The sequence below is a fragment of the Idiotropiscis lumnitzeri genome, chromosome 16 (genome assembly GCF_059441095.1).
Source record: "Idiotropiscis lumnitzeri isolate Australia: NSW breed Sydney's pygmy pipehorse chromosome 16, RoL_Ilum_1.0, whole genome shotgun sequence".
Lineage (NCBI taxonomy): Eukaryota > Metazoa > Chordata > Actinopteri > Syngnathiformes > Syngnathidae > Idiotropiscis > Idiotropiscis lumnitzeri.
In genome coordinates, this window is record NC_142406.1 from 17,481,497 (window position 1) to 17,505,660 (window position 24,164).

Sequence of the window (24,164 nt, forward strand, 5' to 3'; positions counted from 1 at the left end):
AGCTCCTAAACTAACTTGAAAAAGGCTCCTGCAAGTTTGTTTGCATGTTGAGTTTCGCTGCGTTATAGCCGGTATGAGGAATAATTTGTTCAAGGCCTCACAGTATTCATTTTTCTAAGTACTTCTCAAGCAACCAAACAAACGTAAAGAGAAGTTAAAGTCAGATCGGATCCAGTTTGTGGGCAACTTATTGTGTTTATGCAGCCTGCAAACTGTCTAGTCCACATCTGGTTGCCTTGGAATGAAACTTTTTGCGTGATTTCTCTTGCTACATTTAATCCGGATATGATCCAGTTTGCGTTCAATTTAATGTTTGCAGAATTAAAATCAATTGATAAAATAAATTGTCAAACTAAGTTCAATCAGAATGTTTTGTTTATGCCATAAAGTGTTATGTTGTTTACCGAATTGAATTCACGCGGTCCAATTTGAGTGTCATCTGCAACCTGTAACTTGAAATGTAAACTTTACTCCAGTTCTGATCTCGTTGAATTGAAACGTCCACTTCCTCAAACTGCCGTCTGTGCCAAATTGAACGCCACATAATCTGTAAATGACGAAATCATCCAAAAGTAAAAGCATTGACGTCCTGGCTTGCCCACTTTTTGCCAAGCAAGCAGCAAACCGCTCCGAAAGATGAAAGAAAATAAGACGGGCAATATTTGATGCAGCTGCTGGCAAAAAAAAAAAAAAATTGTTTCAAAATAGAAACCCAAACTAGCCAGAAATGACAGACAGCGTCTACTGCCAACAACTGATTGAGGAACTGGAAAGCAGATCCCGACCGCTCTGCTTTCGTTTGAATCTTTTGTCCTCACGCGTGTGCGTCAAATGCAGCTGTGTAATTTAACAAGCGTGCAACTTTGTAATTTTTTTTTTTAATCTTTGTGTGTAGAAGAGTTTCTAACTAGATGGCTACTTCGATCTGGAAGATGTCGTACATTCCATTCGCATGTACTACTAAGGAAGTTTTTACTTAATTCCGACCTCTGCCGAGGATGTCTTCCCGTTGGAGGACAACTTTGTTACAACAATTTCTTTGTGGTCTGTAAATTGAGTCCAGTTTTGAATGAGCTTCAATCCAAAATTCATCTGGATCTGATTTGGAGGTAATGTAAATGCAGTTCCATGTCGAATTCAGAGTATTCTTTCTTTTACGTATGATTTTTATATTTGCATAAAACGACCGAAAATGGATGGTGAGCTAATGATGACGTCACAGGAAGTGGCCCCTCCCCGGGCCTCCCTCCATCCATCCCTGCTGCTGGTCGTGCGTGCATCAGCTCCTGCACGCTGATGTTCTTTTGTTGCTCCTCTTTTCATCCAACCGCCTTCCTTTCAGGATCCACGCAGCTCCTCCTCGAGGGGGGTCGCCGCCACGGCCAGCCCCCAAGACCCCCCTCCACCTCTCCTCTCTCCCGCCCGCCCGCCTCTTTCACTCCTCCCGCGCACGCCGATTGTTGACAAAAGACGGCGAGGGGAGACGAAGCGAGGCAACCCGTCATTTTTTCCCCCAAAACGGAGCCTTGCCGATTTTGTTGCAGGGCGACCGGAGCAGAAGGCGGCGCGCGAAGGAGCCTCCCAGGGGGGGTCGGGGGGGCTGCGATTGTTGTTCAACCGAACGTGGTGAGTCACAACGGACTGCTTTGTGCGTCCGTTGCCGGCCGAGCGGGCGGACCGAAGCCACCGAAGCAACGCTGCGGGCTCGTGATCCCGCTATCATATGATGCTCATTTGTGTCTGCAGCCTGGGGCCCATCACTTTTCCGCCTCTCTTTGTGCCTTTGTGTGTGCCCCCCTTCCCCCCCTCCATTCAGACCCTCCGGAAGGTGTGGCCGAGGTGATTCGCTAGTCGCTGGTGGTCTGACCGCAGCGGTGCCGGCACGAAGTCTTCGTCCGACCCGCAGGAAGAAGAGGACAATAATTTGAACATTTGCGCTTAGAATGGAACACCCGCTGTGAGGCCAAGCACCGGTCGAGACGAACCGAGCCGATCCTCGGAGTGAGGAGGTGGCAGGGAGGGCCTCCCCAGGAATGGTGTGAGCTGACACCGCCAAGCAAGTCTGGATCTGAGCGGGGAGTCGTCCTTCCCCCGGAGCTTGCGCGGCCCCAAACCGCGTGCTGAGCCCTCCAAGATGGGGAAGTGCGACGGAAGATGCACGCTGCTGGTCATATGCTCCTTGCAGCTGGTGAGTGCACAACAACGCAACTACACGCACACAAATCCTCCTTCGAGTGTTTATTGCGTCTAGTGCAATTCTGGTTCTTATCCAGAGCCGAGCCCAACTCTGGTTGTAGGAAATGTCACATTTATTGCAGATTGACTCTTTCTGGAATGAAATCTGCCATGATTAAACTGTCAAATGAATGCTAAACCAAGTGCAATCAAGATTGGATTCGGGTTGACGAGATGTGAAAATTCTTATTCGGTCTTGACTCTTGATCAAGAGGCCATTTTGACCCAATTTAATCCACATCGGATCAAGTGTGAATGGAATGTTAAATTGGAATTGAGTCTTGATAGCCAAGATCTCTTATTTTCCAAATTAAATCTAGAGCCAACCCAGTTTCCAGAAAATGTCTTGTTTATTCAGTCGATAAAATCTAGTCAAGTTTAATGAAGATCAGCTTTAGTTTGAATCAAATTTACTGTGTATATGCTTTAAAACCAATGTCCAGCCAAATTCAATCTAGACTGGATCCACTTAGAATGAAATGTGAAATACATATTTTGTTTTGATGGTAGGAATCATCAAGCTCCAATGTTAACCAAGTTAAATCCAAATCGAATCCACTGTTCGTTGTGATATTATGTATGTTTACCAAGCTTATTCCAGATCTGAACCAGTTACCATAATGTGCTTTGTTTGTGTTTAATCCAGATCACTGTAGTTTGTATCAAATATGCTGTATGAAGGAATTTGAACTTCACATTAAGGTGTAATGTTCACCTCATCGAATTCAAATGTGAAGGGAATGCTGCTCATTATGTATGCCGCTTGTGATCTGTGAAATCCAGATCTCATTTGATTTGAAGGAAATCTGAATCTAGCAAACTTCATCAGATTTAATCTGGATATGAGCGAAAGGTGCTGTGTGCATGCATTCTGTCAAATGGAACTTCAAATTGCAACAAATCTGGATCTAATCCAGAATGCAAATACATAAGCAATGTAAACAGGGAAATCCTTATTGCAAGTTACATGGATGTGTCAACTACTGAATTTATGAACGTTTTACTATTGTAAACTTTCTTTCTTTTGCGGATGTTTTGCTGATTATCTTTAGTACTGTGGAAATGTTGTTTCTTGCGGTGATAACGACATCAACATGATTTATGCAGGGCGGCACCTTTACTAGTAGAGCAAGGCAAATAAATCAAGGAGATGACATACACGATATCTTGCGCTCTCCAAAGATTGATAACGAGACAAATTGCTGCAGCCTGAAAGCAGCGAACCCGGCACAGTTACGGCTTCTGGGAGCACTTTTCTTTCATAAATGACATATTGGCTGATATACACTACAGTACAATACTGTATACTGTACGGAGGAGGGCGGTTCCAGATGGATAAAGCCTGAGCTTCCTTGAACGCCTCACATCAATGTTAGGCACTGTGTGCTGCTTGGGGGAATAATTAAAGCAGCGTGCTACATGCGGGTTAATCAGACATTTTTGTCCAGTACAGTCACTGCTTTGAATTGCAGCTGCTTGGCTTGTGTGTGTGTGTGTGTGTGTGTGTGTCAGGAGATTGGAGTGTGGGGGAGTTCTTTGCCCTCAAACATGCTCCAGAGGGCCCCCATTTGCCATCTGGTCTTCATTCTGGAGTTAAAGTTAGCAGCTCCTTGCGTCTAAAAATAGAAGACTTTTTTTGTGTTGTCCGAATGTAATAAGTGTGTAACACGAGCCCACCGTGATGATGGCATTGAGTGTGTGCGTGTAGTGGAGGCCATTGTTGGGATTGCGGACCGTACATCCTCATTAGTTTTTTTGGGGGGGGTCGGGGGAGGGGTTACTGGGCTCCAGGCAGTTACCATGGCTACAGCTGCAGCAGTGTACGTGATGCATATCGCCACAATGCTCTAACGGGACTCGTCGGTCCCGTTCCGATTCCCAGGTGGCCGCCCTTCAGAGGCAGGTGTTTGATTTCCTGGGCTACCAGTGGGCGCCAATCCTGGCCAACTTCCTGCACATCATGGCCGTCATCCTGGGCATGTTCGGCACCGTGCAGTTCCGCTTCAGATACCTCATCTTTGTGAGTACACGCCTGACAATTTGGCTTTCTAAAAATAGCCGCTTTTGAGGCAAGCTTGGTGTGTGCGTGCGTGTGTGCGTCTAGTATGCAGTGTGGCTGGTGCTGTGGGTAGGCTGGAACTCCTTCATCATCTGCTTCTACCTGGAGGTGGGCAACCTGTCTCAGGTCAGTTCTGCAGCCGTCACTCTCTTGCTGATTAGACCACTCGATACGTGCATACTATGCACTACTAAATGGAATTCAAATCCAGTTGATTCCAGGTGCGATTGGTTTGAAATACATTTCCGAGGTGCATGCTATTAAACTCATGTTGAATCCAGGTCAGATCTACTCTACTTTTAATGTTTTGTTTTTTTTTTCATTTTTTTGGGTGATCTCACACTGCAAAGAGAGAGCAGAGGAAACCCCCCCCCCCCCCCCCCGCCCCCGCCCTTCTTTTCCTCTCTCCAAGTGGTTTTGCACGTAGTGGAGTATATTCCAGCAGCCGCAAAGTCGCCCTCCCTCCGCACACCCTCAGGGCACATCCCTCACGCGTTTTCCCATTTTTTTTCCCCATCATGTGCTGTTTTCAAGACCACCACAAAGCCGAGCAAGTTAAATTGAAGTCCTTTCTCATTAGCTGACAATGTAACAATTACAGCGTTTTGCACGCCATTACATCAGAAAGATCCCGCTGAGGTGTCCTCAACAAAGTGCTCTTCATAATATTTATATGAACGTGACGATGATGTTCCACGACGGCAAAAGAGAGCAGTTTGTTACGTTAGAGCTGTGATAATGATCACTTTGTTGTGACCTTTAATTTTATTTTTTAAACAATTGACTGGAATTCTATTCAGTAAATCTGAAAATTATTGATTTAAAAAAAAAACAACCCACAACAGCCAAGTCAACAAAGGGCGCTCTCAAGCCTGAGCCAAATGCCGCTGTAGCCATTACGAGTTCAGAAGAAAAAGTCAATTCTGGAAAAGGCGCAATAGCAAAAGTGCTAAATTCTCTTGAGGGAGGAATTGATTGCACGATGAAATTCTCATCACACAGAAGGCGGACATTTTGGGAGAAACTAATTGCCCAAAATTGGCTGCTTCAAAGCAAAATGGCGACTTCCTGTTCAATTTTGGGTACGTGTCCTTGTGGACCTGTCTTATTACATGTCCACCAATCTTGCGACAGTCAGTGAAACAGATGTTGTGAGATTTTATTTATTTATTTTTTCCTCAACCTTGCACTGAACAAATAGCCCATACATTAAAATAACTCAAACTAATACTAAATCTGAAAAAACCAAAAGAAAACGAAGCATTTTTAAAAATAATCACAACAAATAAATTGTGCTCTAAAAATGAATTCAAAACGACCTGCAATGCAACATTGGAAACAATTTTGTTGCGTGTGAATACGTGTAGGATCGAGACTTTGTCATGACGTTCAACACGTCCTTGCACCGTTCCTGGTGGATGGAGCACGGTCCCGGTTGCTTGGTGACGCCCGTGTTGGACTCGCACTTGGCCCCCGACGACCACCACGTCATCACCGTCTCCGGCTGCCTCTTGGACTATCAGTACATCGAAGTGCTGAGCTCGGCCATCCAGGTCCTTTTGGCCGTGAGTAGACAACACAGTCACGCTCGCTCTCCGAACAGCGCACACGACGACGTTGTGTGTTTGTTGTAACATGCCACTCTCTTGTCTTTGAAAACAGCTTTTTGGGTTTGTGTACGCCTGCTACGTGAGCAAAGTCTTCCAGGACGACGAGGACAGCTGTGAGTGTTTTCACCGTCATCTCCTATTGAAACTTTTTTCCGTCTCACCTGAATCAAGTGATCAGGGTCGTTATCAGGCTTCTGCCAAGCTTGCTGATGATCTGATCGTTTGAATCGGGTGTGTTGGAGGAGGCAGACGTCGAAAAGGCTGGATTAGGGCTCACGCGTGGTTGTCACGTCATACTGTGTTGACACTCAACAAGGCCAAAAGTTTTTTTTCACCCTTCAAATTCCAATCCTGCAGCACCTCAGAAAAACAAACTACATTTAAGTTCCAGTCGATTGACTAAAACATGCGCACAAAATACAAGGTTGTGGGTTTCGTAAAATTCCTGTGAACTACTTGGACGTCTGGATAAGAAAATAGAGCGCACCTTCACTCAAAACTAAAATATTGTCGTGTTTCATGAGAAGCAGCGTTCTATTTGTGGGTGACTTAAGTCTGACTCGAGTCTCACGAGTGGACCGCCTTTGCACATGTTCGGCCTACATTGTGGCCACAATTTTTTTTAATCACCATGTCATGTTCATTGTTTTTTGCACATACATCTCTGACCATTTGGTTGAAATCACGCAATCTCCTCCTCTCGCCAAGTCGACTTCATCGGCGGTTTCGACTCGTACGGCTACCAGCCTCCACAGAAGTCCTCGCACCTCCAGCTGCAGCCGCTCTACACGTAAGTCAGACTGCTTGCTGAACATCCTCTCTTTCTTTTCAGTCCTAACATGTCCTCTCTGCGCCGCAGGGCTGGCTAAGAGACGCTTGCGCCACCTTCAGGCTGAACAGTGCCACTGCGGACGGACCCAAACAGCGGACTTGTTTCCTCCTGCCTTGGAGAAGGCGTGTGAGTGTGAGCGTGAGTGCGAGAGAGTGAAGATTACCATCCCTGAATGGAATGTATCAAGCTCAGGGATGAACCAGCATGTCGGAAGGATGGCCAGACGGGATGAACAGAAGAAGGAGAGTCCACTCGCCACAGACACGCACCCGTGCGTCTTTACCAGCTATCAACACAAATGTGTGTAGTGTACTACAGTCTGTGTGTGTGTGTGTGCGTGTGTGTCTGTCTGTTTGTGTGTGTCACAGGATTGACCAGTGCTTTGCACTTCACACGATTGTTGTCATGGGAGGGAGGGTCACATAATTTAAAAAAAGAAAAGAGAAAGGCACGGCTCGTTGTCATTTTAGAATGTGTTGATGTCAAACTAGCGCAGTCTTAAAATTTTGGCTCCCAAAGCCACCTGCGGCCCGCATAAAAATCATCAAACTTAGTGGTGGCCCCCCAAGCAGACGCTGTGGGGGAAAAAAACTCACGAGTTCCACAATTGACTGTCGTCCATCTGACTAGTATACCCATGGCGAATTTGCTTCCAATCAGGTGAATTGGTAGTGCAGACGGCTTTGGGATCAGGCATTAGGGTGTCTGTGGGGGGGGGGGCTTATGTGCATATAAATAACTAGGCAATGAGCGATTTTGATGAGGGGAAAGAAAAAAAACCCAGAGGGGCTTGCATTAGGTTGTGTACATTTTTTTCTTCATACTTGTGTCTCTCGTTGGTCTTCTCACTCCCAAAAATGTCAACACGCTCTCACACTTTTTGGCGGTCAAACGGGAGACGGGAGGACAGGTATGAGGTGAAGACTTTGATGACGGAAAGGTGCACGGTACAGTTTGAAATAATAAAAACATTCTTTCTACATGAAAAACAAGAATGGTGTCCTCACTGAATTCAGTTTCACATTTCAATAGAAGCTTTCGCAAATGTTTGACGTTATCGTCTTAAGGTTTACCGAATACACTTTCAGGGTAAGTGTTAAGGTTTTCAATGTAAGGTTACAAAATGCTTCCAAATGAGGTTTTGAGACAGCGTTAATTGGGTTCAGCTTTGACATTAGGATATCAAGGCCATCATTTTTGGATGTCTTGACATGGAAAGCACTTTCCATCTTTTCTACCGTCCTTGAAGAAGTTTAAAAAGAGTAGACAGATTCTTGATCCACCCTGAAGTGGGGGGAAAACTACTTGATGAGCCACAAGAATTATAGTCAAACTAATGTAGGAAATAAATAACAAAAAAAAATGACTTAAGTCATGTTTATGCCAAAAATACGTATTCAATAGGAACAGTACGCTGTTACCATGGCGACAGTCCGTCTGCATTAGCTCACCCCCACACGTTTTGCAGAAGCCTTCGCTTAATCACGGGAACCGGCACCGGACGGGGAGAGCCAATCGTTTAGCTCCAAGTGACCGGGAGGAGGCTTTTTTTTCCCCCCATCCTGCGTGAAGTTCCGTGTTTCTGGCCGCAGCGCGTTGCTATGGTTGCCAGTTACCTGGTTACATTGGGGACAGCCCTTCCCACCACACATGACAATTTATATACAGTTTTTTTTCATTAAATGACATCACGTGTGACCCTCAGTGTGGAGTGATCGACAAAACATTTTGTCTTTCCCGGCACCGCAATGAATGTCCAATATTGTCCATCGCCAAACGTCGTGAATGAGGTCCACAAGAGCAGTCAGCCAGCTCGGCTTAACAAAGGAGCCGGCCTGATGCGGCCCGGTTCAGCCCCCCCGCGCGGGTTGGCGCAATAAACCGCACGCTCTCCCCCGGCCCTCCCGTCCTTTCCCATCATGCAGCGCTCACGCTCGCTCTCGCGTTCGAGCTCGCGCCCGCGCCCGCGCCCGCGCCCGCGCCTACTCCTCCACCGAGCCGCCATGTTGTCGGAGTGAACTCCTGGGTCATCAGAGAGAAGCTGGGGCCCAAATCCGTCTCCATCCACCCTCTCCACCGGTGAGTACTGCCCGCTGACCGCGCGCGATACCTCAGCACGCCGCTTTGCCACGCACCGGTGCAGATATTGTCGACGGGGCTAAAGGAGGTTTTTTTCTTTTTTGTGAGACGGTGATCTTACTGCCCCCCCCTCTTTCCTCCTGTTGTGTGGGTCTTCCGCTCCAGACAGCTCGCGGGCCTTTGTTAGCACCCGCGTCACAAGTACCTGTCCGGTCGCGGGAGGTTCGGCACAAAGGCAAGACAGCCTGGCCGTCCGGCCGTTTGTGGCAACACCGCCGCCGCTTGTTACAAAAGACAATTGGGCGCCCATGTTTGGTCACCGGTTCACCCGGGGCTGAAAGCGGTGTTGCGTCGGAGGAGGGGGCAGGCCGTGTTATTGTTGCGAGACACCGAGCGAGCGAGCGAGTGGATCCGTTTCTGCCGTGAGTCCACAAACCGGACACGTTCAAGTGAAGCCTCGGTGGTTGATTGGGGCTGTCGGTGCGCTTTGTGCTGGGCAGCTTTTGTTGTGTCATGTCCGCCGTGGAAGGGGAAAGCCAAACGTGAGTACCCGGGGAAGCTAACCTGTATCGTCACGCCCCGTCAACGTAGCCGGTGGCGGGTTCGTGAGACGGACGGACCACCGCTATGCCACCCGGTTCTTGGTGGCGTTCAACCCGGGAATCGTCGCTTGTTTCCAGGTGCCGCTAGCATGTCACGTCGGCGAATGAGCCGATCCGAGTCTTGTGAATTTCCGGGTGTTTGTTTGCCTTGTCGTAGCCGTTAAAACAGCTGACACTTGTATCAAAGCATCTTTTGGGGGCTGATTTTTAACATTTTTTGTCGTGTTTGGCCATTTTTTCAAATCAAAATTTCTGTCTTTTGTTCAAAGGGGGCGTGTATGTGTGAATAAAGCTAACATGCTAATGAAATGGAACATGGCTGAGTGCCTTTTAATATGAACCTGGTGACCCCCCCCCCCCAAGAGATTAAAGGGGATCAGGTAAGGCCCGTGCGGGATGCATTTTTTTTGGAACCTGCTCAGCATCGTCTGTCAAGCTGCAAAGCATCACACGAGAAAGTGAGCATTGTTGTCATTGTCAAGGCAGACATTTTGTTTTGGCTGCAATCGGATTGTGCAGGTGAGTGCTCGTAATGAAATACTTTGAGAATGTCTGAAGACGCTTGAGAAATAAATGACCTCAGCACATTTTATGAGACCGAAAGAACTGAGTCGATTATTAACGGAGGTTGAGCCTGTTAGTCTAAATTGCTTTTGTTTGAAGTCCGCCTGTGCACAGATTGTTGATGAATGCATTTTGCAGTGACTGAGTACATTTTTTCTGTCATGTGCCCATCAATCATCAACAAATGGAGAAAGTCGTTTTATTATATATATTTATCATTTTTTTTATATTTTGCATATTATATATATATATATTCTCTCAATTTTCATACTTGTATTTAAAAAAAAAAAAAATTTCCCATTATGTATCTTTATTGAAATACATTTTTTCTTATTTTTATACTGTTTGTTATGTCTGCTTTGTTTTAGTATATTATTTTACTTAAAAAAATACTTTCCAATATTTTACCTTTTTTACATGTTCACGCAATTTCTATTTTTGGTCGTGTGTCTAATGTTTATTATTTTCAACGCTTTTTTTTTGTTTGTCTTTGGTTGAACCCCATCCCCCCCTCCCCCCAGGCTGTGGTGGAATGAGCAGTGTGTGCTGAAGAGGAAATCAGGACTCTGGCAGGATTCCTTGAGCCCCCCCTCGTCGAAGTTGGTCTCTCAGCAGCATGCCCGTGGTGCTGAGCAGCGGAGGACACGCCCCTCCCGCCGGACAACCGCCTCAGGCCGCGCCGCCCAGCGCGCAGGTAACGAACACCGTGCAAAGAGAAGCCAGAATATGGCGAGCAAATAAATTGATTTTGAAGATTTTAAACTCCTGAAAACAGATTCAGTTGGCAAAGTGAGCTTGTTAAGCTGTTGAATTGTCACTCCAAGTTGACGTTTACTGTGAAACTGACATCAAACAAAAGAGAGGGCTGTGTGACACGGCTTTAACTTGAAAATATGCAATTGTTAAACACTCCTCTCAATTGGTACTTGCATCATCTAAAAAGACAATGGCTCAAAACTCGTGGCGATGGTGAGGAGTAGCGTGGAGCGACTAAGAAGCACGATGTGGCGCATGTTCACTGTTGGTGACCCGCGTTGACGTCTGCCATTTTGTCTGTTCAGGGTGTGGCGGGTGCCGGACGTTCCCAGGATGACGCCATGGTGGACTACTTCTTCCAGCGGCAGCACGGCGAGCAGCCCGGCAAACACCGCTGGCCCGCCGGGGACAACATCCACGACTGCCAGGTACTTGCGAGGCTCGTGGCCTTCGCAACACGTTGAATTGTTCAGAATTTTCATTGTCTAAAAAATGTTTGTTTTGTTAAAAAACACTTTTCACTGTCTTTGTTACTTTGTGAGTGATTGATTTATTTTATTTTCTTTTTTATTTTTTTTTTACTTTGTATGCCACGGTGGTTGTTTTTAAGCTACGTTTACAGACGACGTGTTCTGCTCGAGGCTGCCTTGTGGTCGCTCGCAATGTTGTCTGTGTTATAAAAATAGAAATAAAACATGACGTCACTTCACGGACAGACATTGAGGAGAGATGGGTTTTTTCTCTTTAGTTAATTCTTTTTATTATGAAGGCAATTAGTGTTAAAGAAGACTCAGTTGTGGTGTCACCACAATGTCGTCGTCGTGCGTCTGTGTCACAAGTCGTAGCCATAATTACTTGTGCGGAAAAGGAAATTATTTATTTTTTTGTTCTGATCTGTGTGTTTTTGTCTTCAGGTGCGCTCCATGGACGAGTTGAACCACGACTTCCAAGCGTTGGCGTTGGAGGGACGCGCCATGGGCGAGGTGAGATCCGCAGTGGAAACGAGCTTCTTTGCTTTGAAGGCCAAAGTTGACGCGCAGCGGCATGGCTTGTTTCGAAGTAGCGCATTGGCCAAATCTGACTAACCGCAGAGTTGCCGAACAGGAAATCCAGCCTGATTGAAATGGGTGGAAAGTTGAAAAGGGACGTGCGGACGCGGCCTTTGTTTTACCAGAATAACGAGATTGCATGAAAGGTGACAAGCCGTCCAGCAGTTTTAGCTCAACTTGATTTATAAAAAAAAAAAAAAAAAATCACATTTTGAATATTTCTGTATTTTTTAGGGGGCATGGTCAATATTTGTTCAATAATTTTGTACTACTTTCTAAGATTTTGGTATTTTTGATTTATACTACTTATGTTTAATATTTGTAAATTATTATTTTTTTGTCTAATTTTGTACCATCTAATATTTTTGTATTTTTTTTCTCTCTTTTGGCCAATATTTTTTTCAGACAACTTCCTGCTACTTTTGGTATTATCTTGTCTGCTTTGTACTACTTATTCATACTTTTGTCAAATATGAGTGTTTTAGATTCACATTTTTATGCATTTTTCTCAACAAATTTTACAATCTGTTGTTCAAAAAAACTTTTTTGTAGCTCCTATTTTTCCGACAGTATTTTTGTTGCTTTTGGTCTTTTTTGCACATTATTAGGTACACTGGCACATTGGGATGAAACAATTAAACATTTTTTCCATTTCTGAAACAGAAATCCAAATTTTCAAACTTACTATTATTTTTTTGTTATGATTATCATTAGTGTGTTTACTATTTCTTGGTGATTATGTGCATTTATTTTTTCTCGCATCTCAGATGCTTAATCCAACTGTACCACTTGAGACCAAATAATCCTAATTGCAATTTGAACCAATCAATCCAGCCCACAATGGATGGATTTATTTTTATTACTCCCCCCTCCTCTTGTCTGCATGCTGTCGAAGGTCAAATGTAACCGTTTCCTCCCTCCCCGGCTTTGTTTCCCTGCAGCAGCTGCTCACCGGCAAGAAGTTCTGGGAGACGGACGAGTCTGGGAAGGATGGCCCAAAGGGAATCTTTCTGGACCAGTGGAGGGACAGCGCCTGGGGGGCCTCAGGTAGCTCGTTGGACATTTGGATCTTTTCTTCTCAGGAATGTTGCGACGCCACTCAACTGAATCGCACGCTTGCTTTGTTTCAAGTGTATTTTTGACACCGCCAATGCTGGATGTTTTCACGCACAAGCATCAGATGACATTTTAGGTTTGTGGCGTGTTACTTCATGTGCAGCAATTTCGGGACGGTCCAGGACCTCACTTGCATGCTGACTCCCTTTATTGGCGTCCTTCTCATTTTCTTTTTGTTTTCCCCCTCTCATAACTTTCCTACCAAGGAGATACAAACTTGACATTTGAATTTACTGCTGATTGCCGTCAGGCAAGTTCATGTTGTCGCAACATCAGCTCATGGAATAGAATAGAATAGAATCCGTCTTTGCTGTACTTAATTTTTGCTGCAAAGTAACAAATTTCAGACAATCACAATGTTCTTCGACAGATTGAGCAGCACAATCGTAGATGTTTTGTTTTTTTACAACCATCGTACTGCGGCGTCATTTGCTGAAACGATGCACTCCGAGTCAAGTCGTCGGCGCTTGGTTCAGGAAAGCAAAAGTTTTGTCTTTGATGCGTTGTTTTTCGGAGCGTAAAGTGATTGGAGAGGATGTGATCGGTGCCGCGACCTCGAAGGAAAGTCCGAATGCAGCGAATGGAAATGTTGTCTTCACAACAACGTAAATGGAGCCGGCGTCTTTTCGAAAGAGTCTCAAACGGAGAGAATCATCATCGATATGCGCTTGGCTTATTAAACAAAGTGACGGCGATGAGCGAAAGTAAATGCAGGTGTCGTCATCCTAAGTGCAAATGTGTGTTACTACTGACGACCTCCAAATTGTATTTGGTAAAATAAAAGCTGTAATTTGAAGCGAATGTGGTGGAAATGAATGTTTGCTTGACTTGATTCGAACAAAGTGACGGCAATTTCCTGGCGTCCGTCCCGTTTTCTTGCAGACCATTCTGTGTCGCAGCCAATCATGGTTTCCCGCCGACCCGGTCAGGGCTTCCACGGCGGCGTTGAAGTGGGTGTGAGCTCCGTCATGTCGCCGCGATCTGAGAGCGGCGGGCTGGGCGTCAGCATGGTGGAGTACGTGCTGTCCTCCTCGCCCGCCGACAAACTGGACTCCTGCCTGCGGAAAGGACCTTACGTGAGTTTTAGTTCTTGCCTAAAATCTGCACTGCATTGCGTTTAAATGTCAGTCTACTGCACGCTCAGGCCGGACAAAAAAAGGATCGGGTTTTGTCGTCCATTATCGGAGCGTTTTTCCAAGTCCATTTCTCAAACTTTGTCCCAGGGCCAGCGGGACGGCGAGGCGGTCGAGGACAAACGAGAGAAGCCCAAGGCGGCGTTTGAGGCGGAAAAGTTGAAAGAGCTGGCGGAGGTGGAGGCCGACGTTATCAACGAGGTCATCAACCCCAACGGTCTCCCCGTGCAGAACGGCCTGGACGTCGACGTCAAAGACTTCGGGTATGTCTGGCGTCAGCGGCTTCTTCCGCAAAGCGTCTACTTTTGTCGTTCCCGCCCACAGCCGACCTCCGGGCAACATGCAGCCCCCGGGCCCTGAAGGAGACCTGCTGGGCGGTCCGGGGGGCGTCGGCGTGGACGGTCTGACGCCTCTTGGTGGCGGCGGGGGCCCAAAACCGCCCGAAGACTTCGCGGGCGTGGACCAGGGCGGCGTCGCCATGGACCCGATGGAGTCGGTGATGGAGCCGCTGCAGTTTGACTACAACTCGCAGATGCCGATGGACTCGGCGCCCACTGTGGGACTTTTTGATTACACCAACCAGCAGCAGGTTGGTGGAGTAATTGTCTTCCTAGTCTTTCTTTTTTCTTTTTTACCCCCAGCAAGCAGAGATGGGAGGGACGAGCAGTTACACACAGAGGAGCAGTTGGAAAGCAGGACAAATCGCATTGTTGTGTCCCCCCTCACCATAAAAAAACAAAAAAAAAAAAAACAAACAAAAGAAATGGTGCCAACAGGTACATGTGAGCACAAAGAACAACATGAGTCTGTTCTAAAAATAGCTCCCTAGTTACGGAACGTTGTGACTTACTAAGAAGAATGGTAGCGTTCATTTATTTGAACTTAGCTTGCTACACATTTCTTAATGTACAAAATGGTCAATATTTAGTCGAAAAACAAACTTGATTGTGGTCGTGCAGCTTTTATTCTGCCACATTTTTCAGAAAATGACATTTTTAGACGTGTAATTTAAATACGGTGACACGGCAATATTTGTGCTGACTGTTAACATCCATCACAATCTAATAGCGGCGCAGACGGCAGGAATTAAAAGGCCGTTGTTTGATTTTGGGTTGGCATTGAATGAGATTTGAGGAGTTTTCAAGATACAATTTACTTTTTCTTTTCTTCTCCATCGTGAGTTGTGAGCGTTTAACCAAAAAGTGTTAAGTTTGTCTCATGAACGACTGCTACAGTAATGCTAACACTAGCATGCTAACGAAACGTAGCATTGATGTTGCTCTGATCAGAAATCTTATTGTCATGTTTTGACCTCAGACGCGCTGGCAATGGAAATAATTATCGGCATTTATTGTTTTTTTTTTGGAACTTGTTTTGTCAAGGCAATCTTTTTGAAAAATCAATTAACTTTTTTATTGTAGCATGTCTAAAATCTCAATTCAGCATTGTCATTTACTTATTCTCCCAGCAAAGGGGATCATTTTCATTTTATCTTCATGCTGCCCAGCCGCACTCATGTTTTTTTTTTGTTTTTTTCCTCTTCCCTCTCTCATGTGCGGCAGCTCTTCCAGAGGAACAACGCTCTCGCCGTGCAGCAGCTCACAGCCGCCCAGCAGCAACAATACGCCTTGGCGGCAGCACAGCAGCCGCATATCGGTAGCAAAATGACACGCGACGAAAAGATGGTCATCTGCGTTCCTGATGATTTTCTACTTGTTTTCTGCAGGTCTGGCCCCCGCCTTTGTGCCCAACCCTTACATCATCAGCGCTGCCCCGCCAGGTACGGACCCCTACGCGGCGGGACTCGCGGCGGCGGCGACTCTCGGTAAGTTTTATGGCTATAAATCGAACGGTGGTCAAAGATTGTTGACTCTCAAATTGTTTGTAGGGCCGGCGGTGATGCCTCCTCAGTACTACGGCGTCACCCCGTGGGGCGTGTACCCTGCAAATCTGTTCCAACAACAGGCGGCGGCCGCCGCCAATAACTCGGCCAATCAGCAGGCGGCAGGCCAGGGCCAGCAGAACCAACAGCAGGTCAATCTTGCAAATGTTCCTTGCGGCCACTTGACAAGTCAGTTGACATTTCCTTTTGCACCCAAGGTGATGCGTGCGGCAGGCAACCAGCGTCCCTTGACGCCCAGCCAGGGACAGCAAGGGCAGCAAAACGAGCAGCTGGTTGCCACGGCGGCCGTCAACTCGGCCCTCGCCTTCGGGCAGGGACTCGCCGCAGGAGTGCCCGGTGGGTCTCGCACACTGATCGTTTAACGTGGCGGTCTACATTTTATTGACATCGCTACCACCGCCTTTTTTTTTGTTTGTTTGTTTGTTTCCCCCCCCCCCCCATGGCTCCTATTTTTCTTCTTCTACTGCCAGGTTATCCGGTCCTGGCCCCCGCAGCCTACTACGACCAGACGGGCGCCCTGGTGGTCAACACCGGCGCTCGTAGTGGTCCCGTTCGCCTCATGGCCCCGGCGTCCGTCATCATTTCGCCTTCTGCCGCGCAAGCAGGTAACAGACGCAATGACAACGTAAACTTCTTGTCATTTAAGTCTTGTGAATTTGACACACTACAAAGAGGAATGAATCATTTCAACAACATGGACAAGTCGATAAAGTGAGGCATCAAAATGGAACGGTTTTCTCCACAGATTGCTGAGCGTTTTTCTTATGCTGATACATAAAAAGTAGCACGTCACATCGTGGGGCTTTTCCACGCTGTGACAACGAGGCACTCTAGAGCACCCACGCCTGCCTACCAGCCATAAGGAAGATGCATTTTCAGGGTTAGCCATTGCTCACTCACGAGCTAGCTCGCTAACTGCACGGTGCGTTTGTACGACTGATGCCAACGGCGCTTAAGGCGGCTCAGCGGGACTCCGCGTGTCATGCTGCTACAAAAAACTCTCAAACAGTTTAACGTTAGTGCCACAATTGTCAACTTGAACATTTTCCTCAAATTCTTTTGGAAATGTTTCTGAGAAACAAGTCAATGTCTGCGCTCTCTCCTTGTCCTTAGTTGCTGCTGCGGCGGCTTCGGCGGGCGGCGCCAACGGCGGCCTGGGCGGCGGTGCCAACGGCCCCTTCCGCGCCATGACGTCCCAGCAGCCCCAGCAGCAGGGGGGGCCTGGCGGCGGCCCGCTGGGCGGCAGCTCCTTTTACGGCTCGTCCTCGCTCAGCTCATCTTCGCAGAGCTCCTCGCTCTTCTCGCAGGGCTCCGGCCAACCCGGGCCGGGTTCGGCCTCGCTGGGCTTCAGCCAGCAAGCCTCCTCCTCTCTTGGCGCCACGCTGGGGGCCACGTTGGGAGGCTTCGGTACTGCAGGTGGCAACCGTTGAATGACACAAATAAAATGTCTTTGTTTTATCCAGCTATGCTAGCAACTATTCGTGATAAGCAGAACAGTTCCGTGCTTTTCCTCTAGATGGCAGAATAGACACAATTGAAGTGTATCCACTTTTGGGAGGCTTTTGTTAAAAAAAAACAAAAAACTGTGATTTGGCTCACTAAAAGTTGGGAAAGGTTGAGTATAAAAATGTTTAAAAAAATCAAAGCATTCTTTTCATTACATTTCAGAAAATGACACTGTTTTTTGTTCCCAGAAGTTTTGTATTTAAATGATAATGAAAGGAAGGGCATTCAAATGTTCTTTTTGTGTACATTTATAGAATTATTTATTTTCCGTTTTCGCTCTCCTTTTATTAACCGGGCTATCGTTGCCTCCCTCTAGTGGCCAACTCGAGCGGTGGCAGCGGTTCTCGGCGTGACTCTCTCACGGGCAACAGCGAGCTGTACAAGCGCACGCCCTCCAGCCTGACGCCCATCGGCCACAGCGGCTTCTACAACGGCACGCTAGGCTTCAGTCCCTCACCCGGCCCGGTGGGCATGCCGCTGCCCAACCAGGGCCCGTCCCACTCGCTCACCCCGCCACCCTCGCTCTCCAACCACAGTTCTTCGTCCAACCTCAATTTGGGTAGGTGGGCAGCTCCCCGTCTGCTCCAACTTTTTGGGCACGGCACAACTCACGGTCCTGTCGGTTGTCCTCTGGCAGGAGGCCTCACCAACGGGAGCGGACGCTTCATCTCGGCCGCCCCGGGCGCAGAGGCCAAGTACCGCAGCGCCGCCAGCTCAGGCTCGTCGCTCTTCTCTCCCAGCAGCCAGCTGTTCCCGTCGTCACGGCTACGCTACGGCATGTCCGACGTGATGCCGTCGGGACGCAGCCGCCTGCTGGAGGACTTCCGCAACAACCGCTACCCCAACCTGCAGCTGCGGGACATCGCCGGCCACATCATGGAGTTCAGCCAGGACCAGCACGGTAGCAGGTTAGCACTTAGCGACATTAGCATTTCGCTTCATCATTGATCAGCTTCCCCTGGGAGTCTCTTTCTTTGGAACTCACTCAAAGGACAACGTGGCCGACTGCATATCTTGGAGGCGTCATGTTGCTCGCATCGATCTGAATTGCAAGCAGAACATTTGACCATTTGAGAATGGCGCACATTCAGTATGGCAGACACCGAGGAAGAAAAAACGAGCAGAAAGTGTTTGCTTGATGCTCACAAGTTGTTCTGAACCGTAATTGTCCAAATTGACTTTTTATTTATTTTTTAATTTTGACGTGCCGTCTGCTCATTGCTCAGCAGCCATGACAGGACGCTTTCCTCTTCCAATGTTGGATTGAGTTTTAGCAGCATGCTAAGCTAAGTCGTGATCATCCTGTCCAGGTTTATCCAGTTAAAATTGGAACGAGCCAGTCCAGCCGAGCGCCAGCTCGTCTTCAGTGAAATCTTACAAGCCGCATACCAGCTCATGGTGGATGTCTTTGGCAACTACGTCATCCAGAAGTTCTTTGAGGTATGCCTCGGAGTACTTTCGTATTTTTTCAAAGGGGAAGATGAAGAAGTAATTTTTGTTTCCAGTTTGGCAGTCTGGACCAGAAGCTGGCGCTTGCCGAGCGCATCCGCGGCCACGTCCTGTCGTTGGCCCTGCAGATGTACGGCTGCAGAGTCATCCAGAAGGCGTTGGAGTTCATCCCGTCCGATCAGCAAGTCATTGTGAGGACCACCGCACGCAACACACATTTACAACAAATGAAATTATTGGCTGCGTTTCAAAAAAGAAAGAAAATCCACAATAGCAGGTCTGCAAACCTGCGATGGCGGGCCATTAATTGTATATCCTGAGACGAAAAGTTTTTCAAATATTATTGTAGAGTTTAGAACTCACCACAAAACAGGATGAGGCTTAAATGTTTGTGCTACGTGACTCACAAAGCGAATCCGTAACTGTCGCTGCCAACGTAGCAAGTGAGTGTATTTAAACTTGACCGTCTTGTCTTTTTTCTTCTTTTTTTCATTTAAGGTGACTCATTACATTTTAGTGCCAAGACCCGCTCGGTGTGTTCGTGTTGTATCCATCTCGTCCCGACTGGAGCTCACTAGTTTGCTCTAAGGCGACTGTTCAAAGCGCGCCGCCATTTGTTGGCCACACTTGTCAAAAATAAAATAAAAAATGTTTTCAGGCACTATTTGATTTCTCGCAAACGATTTCTTGTCTTTTTGCTCTCCCGGCAGAGCGAGATGGTGCGCGAGCTGGACGGCCACGTGCTCAAGTGTGTGAAGGACCAGAACGGCAACCACGTGGTGCAGAAGTGCATCGAGTGTGTGCAGCCACACGCGCTGCACTTCATCATAGACGCCTTCAAGGGACAGGTAGGAGCCTCAGATGCGCACACACACACACACGGCAATGCAAACCGCAGCAGCTTGCCTGGTAGTCATCTTCTATTCATTTGCTAAATTTGTCATTAGCATTGCATTCTAAAATGAAGCACTTGATGCATTTATGCGTGTGTGTGGTTGTGCGTTAGGTGTTCGCTTTGTCCACTCACCCGTACGGCTGCCGAGTCATCCAGCGCATCCTGGAGCATTGCTTGCCCGAACAGACGCTGCCCATCCTGGAGGAGCTCCATCAGCACACCGAGCAACTCGTGCAGGTCTGCTCGCACCTTCACTATTCCACGTTGTTCGAAGTGTATCCGCATCAGAACAATCCCAGACGTATTTTGAGGTATCGGGTACTCGTGAGGGCTGTTGATACTAACCATCGACATTTGAGGCCCCCCCCCAAAAAAAAATAATTTGGATTTGCCTTCAAGCCCTTCTTGCCATTTGGAGGCGTTGCACTGTACTGAGCTTTCGGGGTTCATTTTAATTGTATTATTTTAGTTTTGCTGCACATGCATCGCTACAAAAGAAGGAAGATCAAACAGTTTGAGAATTGTATTGTTGCACAATACTGACTCACCTTTTTTACCTGGCATTCGACAAATGCGCCATTTAAAAAATAAAATAAATCCTCAACCTAATAGAAACGGATGGACTAAAAAAAATAAATAAATAAAAATGACATAAAAACAAACTATAATGACAAATCTAACACAATTGTAATGCTTGTTTGTGTGATTGTTCAGGACCAGTACGGCAACTACGTAATCCAGCACGTGTTGGAGCACGGCCGAGCCGAAGATAAGAGCAAGATAGTGGCAGAGATCCGAGGGAACGTGCTGGGACTCAGTCAGCACAAGTTCGCCAGGTAGCGCACGACGACAGCAACGTCGCAGTTGCCAACATTCGCCACATTCACTCTCACATGCGTGATTCGTTCGTGTCTTGATGTGTACGTTTGAGGGGGCGTGGCCTTGTGAGTGGCGTCACCAGCTCTGAATAGAGCTTGATGTTATCATTAACAATAGAATAAAATTTTCTGGTATTTCAAAATTAATATTAAATTACCATTATTACAAGAATAATGTAAAAATATCTTCTAAATACAATATAAAATATACTTTTACTAAATAAATAAAAAACATTGATAGTTTTTTTTTAAAATAAATACATTTTGAGTGTATAAGATTTAAATGCATTTATTAGAATAGTTTAATGATGAATACATTTAAATATGTAATAAGAAATGTTTGAAAAAGAATTTTGCATTTATACTAAAAATAAAAGGTAAGTCTTCCTTAGATTGCATTTTAAAAAGTAAAATGATACTGTCATGTAGATGTATGTAATTCCCCAAGAAAATAAATGAAGCGCTTATCTCTTGGATTTTGCAGTTTTCACAAAATTGTCTCCTCAGAGTAGCAACATGAGCTGGAACATTCAGGCAGGCTGTGTGAAAGGTGCATAGGTTTAAAAAATAAATAAAATAAATCTTGTGACCGCAATGAATTGGATTTTGGAAGATTTTTAGTGTACAATATTTGTCTTTCTCAAAAGCGTGACATGTTTCATTGTAGTAATGATTATTTGTTTCTTCCTCTTCCTGCCTGCCAGTAACGTGGTGGAGAAGTGCGTGACGCACGCGTCGCGGGCGGAGCGAGCGGTGCTGATCGATGAGGTGTGCAGCCTGACGGAAGGCCCTCACAGTGCCTTATACACCATGATGAAGGACCAGTATGCCAATTACGTGGTGCAGAAGATGATCGACGTGGCCGAGCCCACCCAGCGCAAGATCGTCATGCACAAGGTGCGGATGTCAAAAGTTTGGCCTTGGCGCTGGAGATGTGACTCCAAATTTGGCAGGAAAAGCCTACTAGAACAGCTGAAGTTTATTTTGCGTCCATCTGAGGCACTTGAAATGGCGGCAGATGTGCGCCGCCGGACTCTTATTTAATGCGACTTTGCAGAATTGGTTCATCTCAAGATGGAGTTAAGAGTTTTTTTGTTTTTTTTTAATTGAGCTGTTCCGGTCACCCTAGGAAAAAGTTTTTTAACATTATAAATATTTTTAAAAAGAAAATTAGGGTGTGTGTGTGTGTGTGTATATATATATATGTATATGTGTATATATATATATATGTATATGTATATATATATATATGTGTATATATATATATGTGTATATGTATATATATGTATATATATATATGTGTGTGTGTGTGTGTGTATATATATAGATATATATACACACACACACACATATACACATTGACTCTGGAGAAGAGAAAAAAAAGGGTTTAGCAAAACCGCAACCCTTGTGAGGAGAAGCGGTACAGATAATGGATGGATGGTTTCTATAAATTCGCCAAATGTGATTAGTATTTGAATTTTTTTTGTTTTGTTCTTTCCTTTCTTCCCCAGATCCGGCCGCACATTTCCACGCTGCGAAAGTACACGTATGGCAAACACATCCTGGCCAAGCTGGAGAAGTACTACATGAAGAACGGTGTGGACCTGGGACCGCTTTGCGGACCGCCCAATGGCATCATGTGAGCTTCCTTAATAAGGTGGTAACTCTTGAAGAAGGAACCCCCAGTCCTTCAGTTTCCATGACAACCCTTCCATTAGCCCCTCCCCCGCCTAAGCCCGGGCCTGCTGAATTTGAGGGTTTAGTTCCACATCTGCCGTTTTTTTTGTTGTTGTTTTTTTTCTTTTTCTTTTCCTATTTAACTTTTGGCTCCCTACATCTATTCCCAATGACTATTTGATTTGTCAGCCAATCGTAGACGAGTGCACACACACGCAAACACGCTCGAGCTAACCAGCCTACATGTCATTTAGCATGGGAGTTTTCTGGTCTTGCTTCTATAAATATAACATGTATACTTGGTGTAGAATCTTTGCATATACAGTACATATAAATATATATATATATATAAATATATATATAAAAACTTTGTAGTTTTTTGATGTCGACTGTATCTATAATGTATCCTAGTAGTGACCATGCATACTTCTGATTGTATAATTGTACATTTGTAAACCCTTGTAATGTAAAAGTGCTTTACCGCCCTTTTTTGGTATGATGATAATGAGAAAAAAATATGGGGGGAACTTAACCTGTGCATTTCAGTGTATATTCTCACTTTTTGCTTTGTGACATGTTGTTGTATATTGTAAATTGTAATATCAAGTTTTGCATTCTTTTTTTTTTTTCCCCCCCTCCTAAAAGCCCTTTCTATATATATAGCGTAGTACTTGTATCAAAAAAGAAAACCTTCGCACCATGCTTGGTTTTATCTGCTTAACTTAAAAAAAGAAATCTCCCACTGACTTCATTTGTGCTTTTTTTTGTAAGATCTTTTTATAGAGACGCTTCACTTTTGATGGGAGTGAACATGGGTTGTTCAGAGGATTTTTTTCCTCCCCTCGTGCTGTAAGTGCTCTATCATACTTTTCCATAATATGTTGGGGTTTTATTTTTGGGGTGGCGAGAAGAAAGGCAGCCATACTTTGGGGTGAAGATAAAAAGAAAAAAGCCGCCTTGTGTATATTTACTACTACGAGCACACCTTGTAACCATATGTGTATAGTTAACAAACCTGTGTATGCTTACTTGCCTGGGCAACTATTTTTTTTTCGTAACTCCTGTTGTAGATTGTCTCTAAACAATTGTGTGATCTTTATTTTGAACCAGATGGATGAAAAACAAAAAGAAAATCCCAAAAACAGTTTAAAATTTAAACCTTTGTATGTGTGCATCATTGTTTCTTAGGTGATTTGTCTCCCCTGGATTTAATTAGCCCCATTATTATTATTTTTTAACTCTAGACGAGTTCAGGCATAAGTAATCGATCACAGATGCTTGAGACACTCGGGAGCTTTCTTGGTATTAAAAGAAATTGGAGTAAAATGGGGCAAAACAATGCAGCGTCTGTTTTGCATCACAATGCCATATGTTCGAGTTGAGTCTTATTTTTGCTTATTTACAAGAGAGCACAAACCAGACATAACGCGTGTACTACGGGGTCAAATTCAGCAGATGCTTCAAAGTTCGTTGACACTACTTTTGTTCGCTGAATACTGTGTGCATTTTTGTTGCTTGCTTTGTACATTTTTATGCCAAGTGAATATTTCATTGGCAAATGTTCCATCAAACAAAACATGTGGATTTGGGATTGTTTTTTTTGTGGCGTTTTTAGTGACAAAAATGGATCTAGTGTGGGCATTTCTACAAGCTCTGACCTATATTTTGGGATTTAAATGAACAAGTTTGCTAGAAAATATACATTCCGAGGACTAAAAGGTGTAGATAGTATTTGTAGTCAATCTACTCATGTTTTTTTGGAGTACTTTTTCTCACTTTGGAGACATAAATGGACAAAAACTGATAAAATATCTTTTCGTC

The 24,164-nt window shown here is 45.6% G+C and overlaps 2 protein-coding genes across 2 annotated transcripts; both read left to right on the forward strand.

Moving 5' to 3' along the window:
* Positions 1-95: 95 nt before the first annotated feature.
* On the forward strand, positions 96-7,721 carry nkain1 (sodium/potassium transporting ATPase interacting 1). Its single transcript, XM_088318916.1, has 8 exons — positions 96-1,626; positions 1,817-2,188; positions 4,118-4,255; positions 4,340-4,420; positions 5,662-5,859; positions 5,957-6,017; positions 6,613-6,694; positions 6,764-7,721. The coding sequence occupies exons 2-8, from the start codon at positions 2,135-2,137 to the stop codon at positions 6,771-6,773; spliced, it is 624 nt and encodes a 207-aa protein (XP_088175042.1). The 5' UTR covers positions 96-1,626; positions 1,817-2,134; the 3' UTR covers positions 6,774-7,721.
* pum1 (pumilio RNA-binding family member 1) lies at positions 6,931-23,501 on the forward strand. Its single transcript, XM_088318315.1, is given in 25 exon segments — positions 6,931-7,036; positions 8,662-8,815; positions 10,503-10,566; positions 10,568-10,675; positions 11,043-11,165; positions 11,652-11,720; positions 12,728-12,833; positions 13,785-13,978; positions 14,126-14,298; positions 14,360-14,624; positions 15,598-15,691; positions 15,762-15,860; positions 15,924-16,069; positions 16,136-16,274; positions 16,409-16,543; positions 17,052-17,354; positions 17,761-18,003; positions 18,082-18,352; positions 18,755-18,884; positions 18,950-19,084; positions 19,604-19,741; positions 19,900-20,025; positions 20,503-20,624; positions 21,371-21,563; positions 22,178-23,501. Coding segments are annotated over 25 exon segments (3,768 nt in total). The 3' UTR covers positions 22,310-23,501.
* The last annotated feature ends 663 nt before the right edge of the window (positions 23,502-24,164 follow it).